Source organism: Callorhinus ursinus, unplaced genomic scaffold (assembly GCF_003265705.2).
Source record: "Callorhinus ursinus isolate GAN/ISIS: 27379988/994484 unplaced genomic scaffold, GSC_fseal_2.0 scaffold84, whole genome shotgun sequence".
Lineage (NCBI taxonomy): Eukaryota > Metazoa > Chordata > Mammalia > Carnivora > Otariidae > Callorhinus > Callorhinus ursinus.
Genome location: NW_027397146.1, coordinates 2,771,355 through 2,771,702, shown reverse-complemented (window position 1 = coordinate 2,771,702; position 348 = coordinate 2,771,355). Strand labels below are relative to the sequence as shown.

Genomic DNA, 348 nt, shown 5'->3' with positions numbered 1-348 from the left:
CCGAGGGCACCCCTGCCGGTGCAGAGGAAACCAAGGCCTCCCCAGCCGACGAAGATACTGCCAAGCCTGCCCCAGTGAATGTGGAGGCCAGTGAGGCAGTTCCTGGCACTGCCGAAGCTGGTAGGGCTGCTCCTGAACCCCATGATGCTGCCACGGCTGCCCCTGCCCCTCAGGAGATCTCCAAGTCCTTCCCTGCCACTCAGGAAGATGAAAATGCTCCCTCCTCTGTGGGCCTAGGTCAGGCAAGACCCTCCGAGGCCCCTGGGGGCCCCACTCCTGCCCAGATGGGCAGTGCTTCCAGGGTGGGCCCAGGAGGTCCTGGCTGTGAGCCAGAGGGTCTCGCCCAGG

At 65.5% G+C, this 348-nt stretch overlaps 1 protein-coding gene across 1 annotated transcript in view; it reads left to right on the top strand.

Annotated features, from left to right (window-relative positions):
- The window catches only part of LOC141371659 (paraneoplastic antigen Ma6F-like), a 92,450-nt gene that overhangs the window by 68,125 nt on the left and 23,977 nt on the right, over window positions 1-348 (top strand). Inside the window, exon 3 of the mRNA XM_073887934.1 lies at window positions 174-237. Within this exon, the coding sequence (XP_073744035.1) occupies window positions 174-237 (64 nt within the window). The remainder of the gene's footprint in view (window positions 1-173; window positions 238-348) is intronic.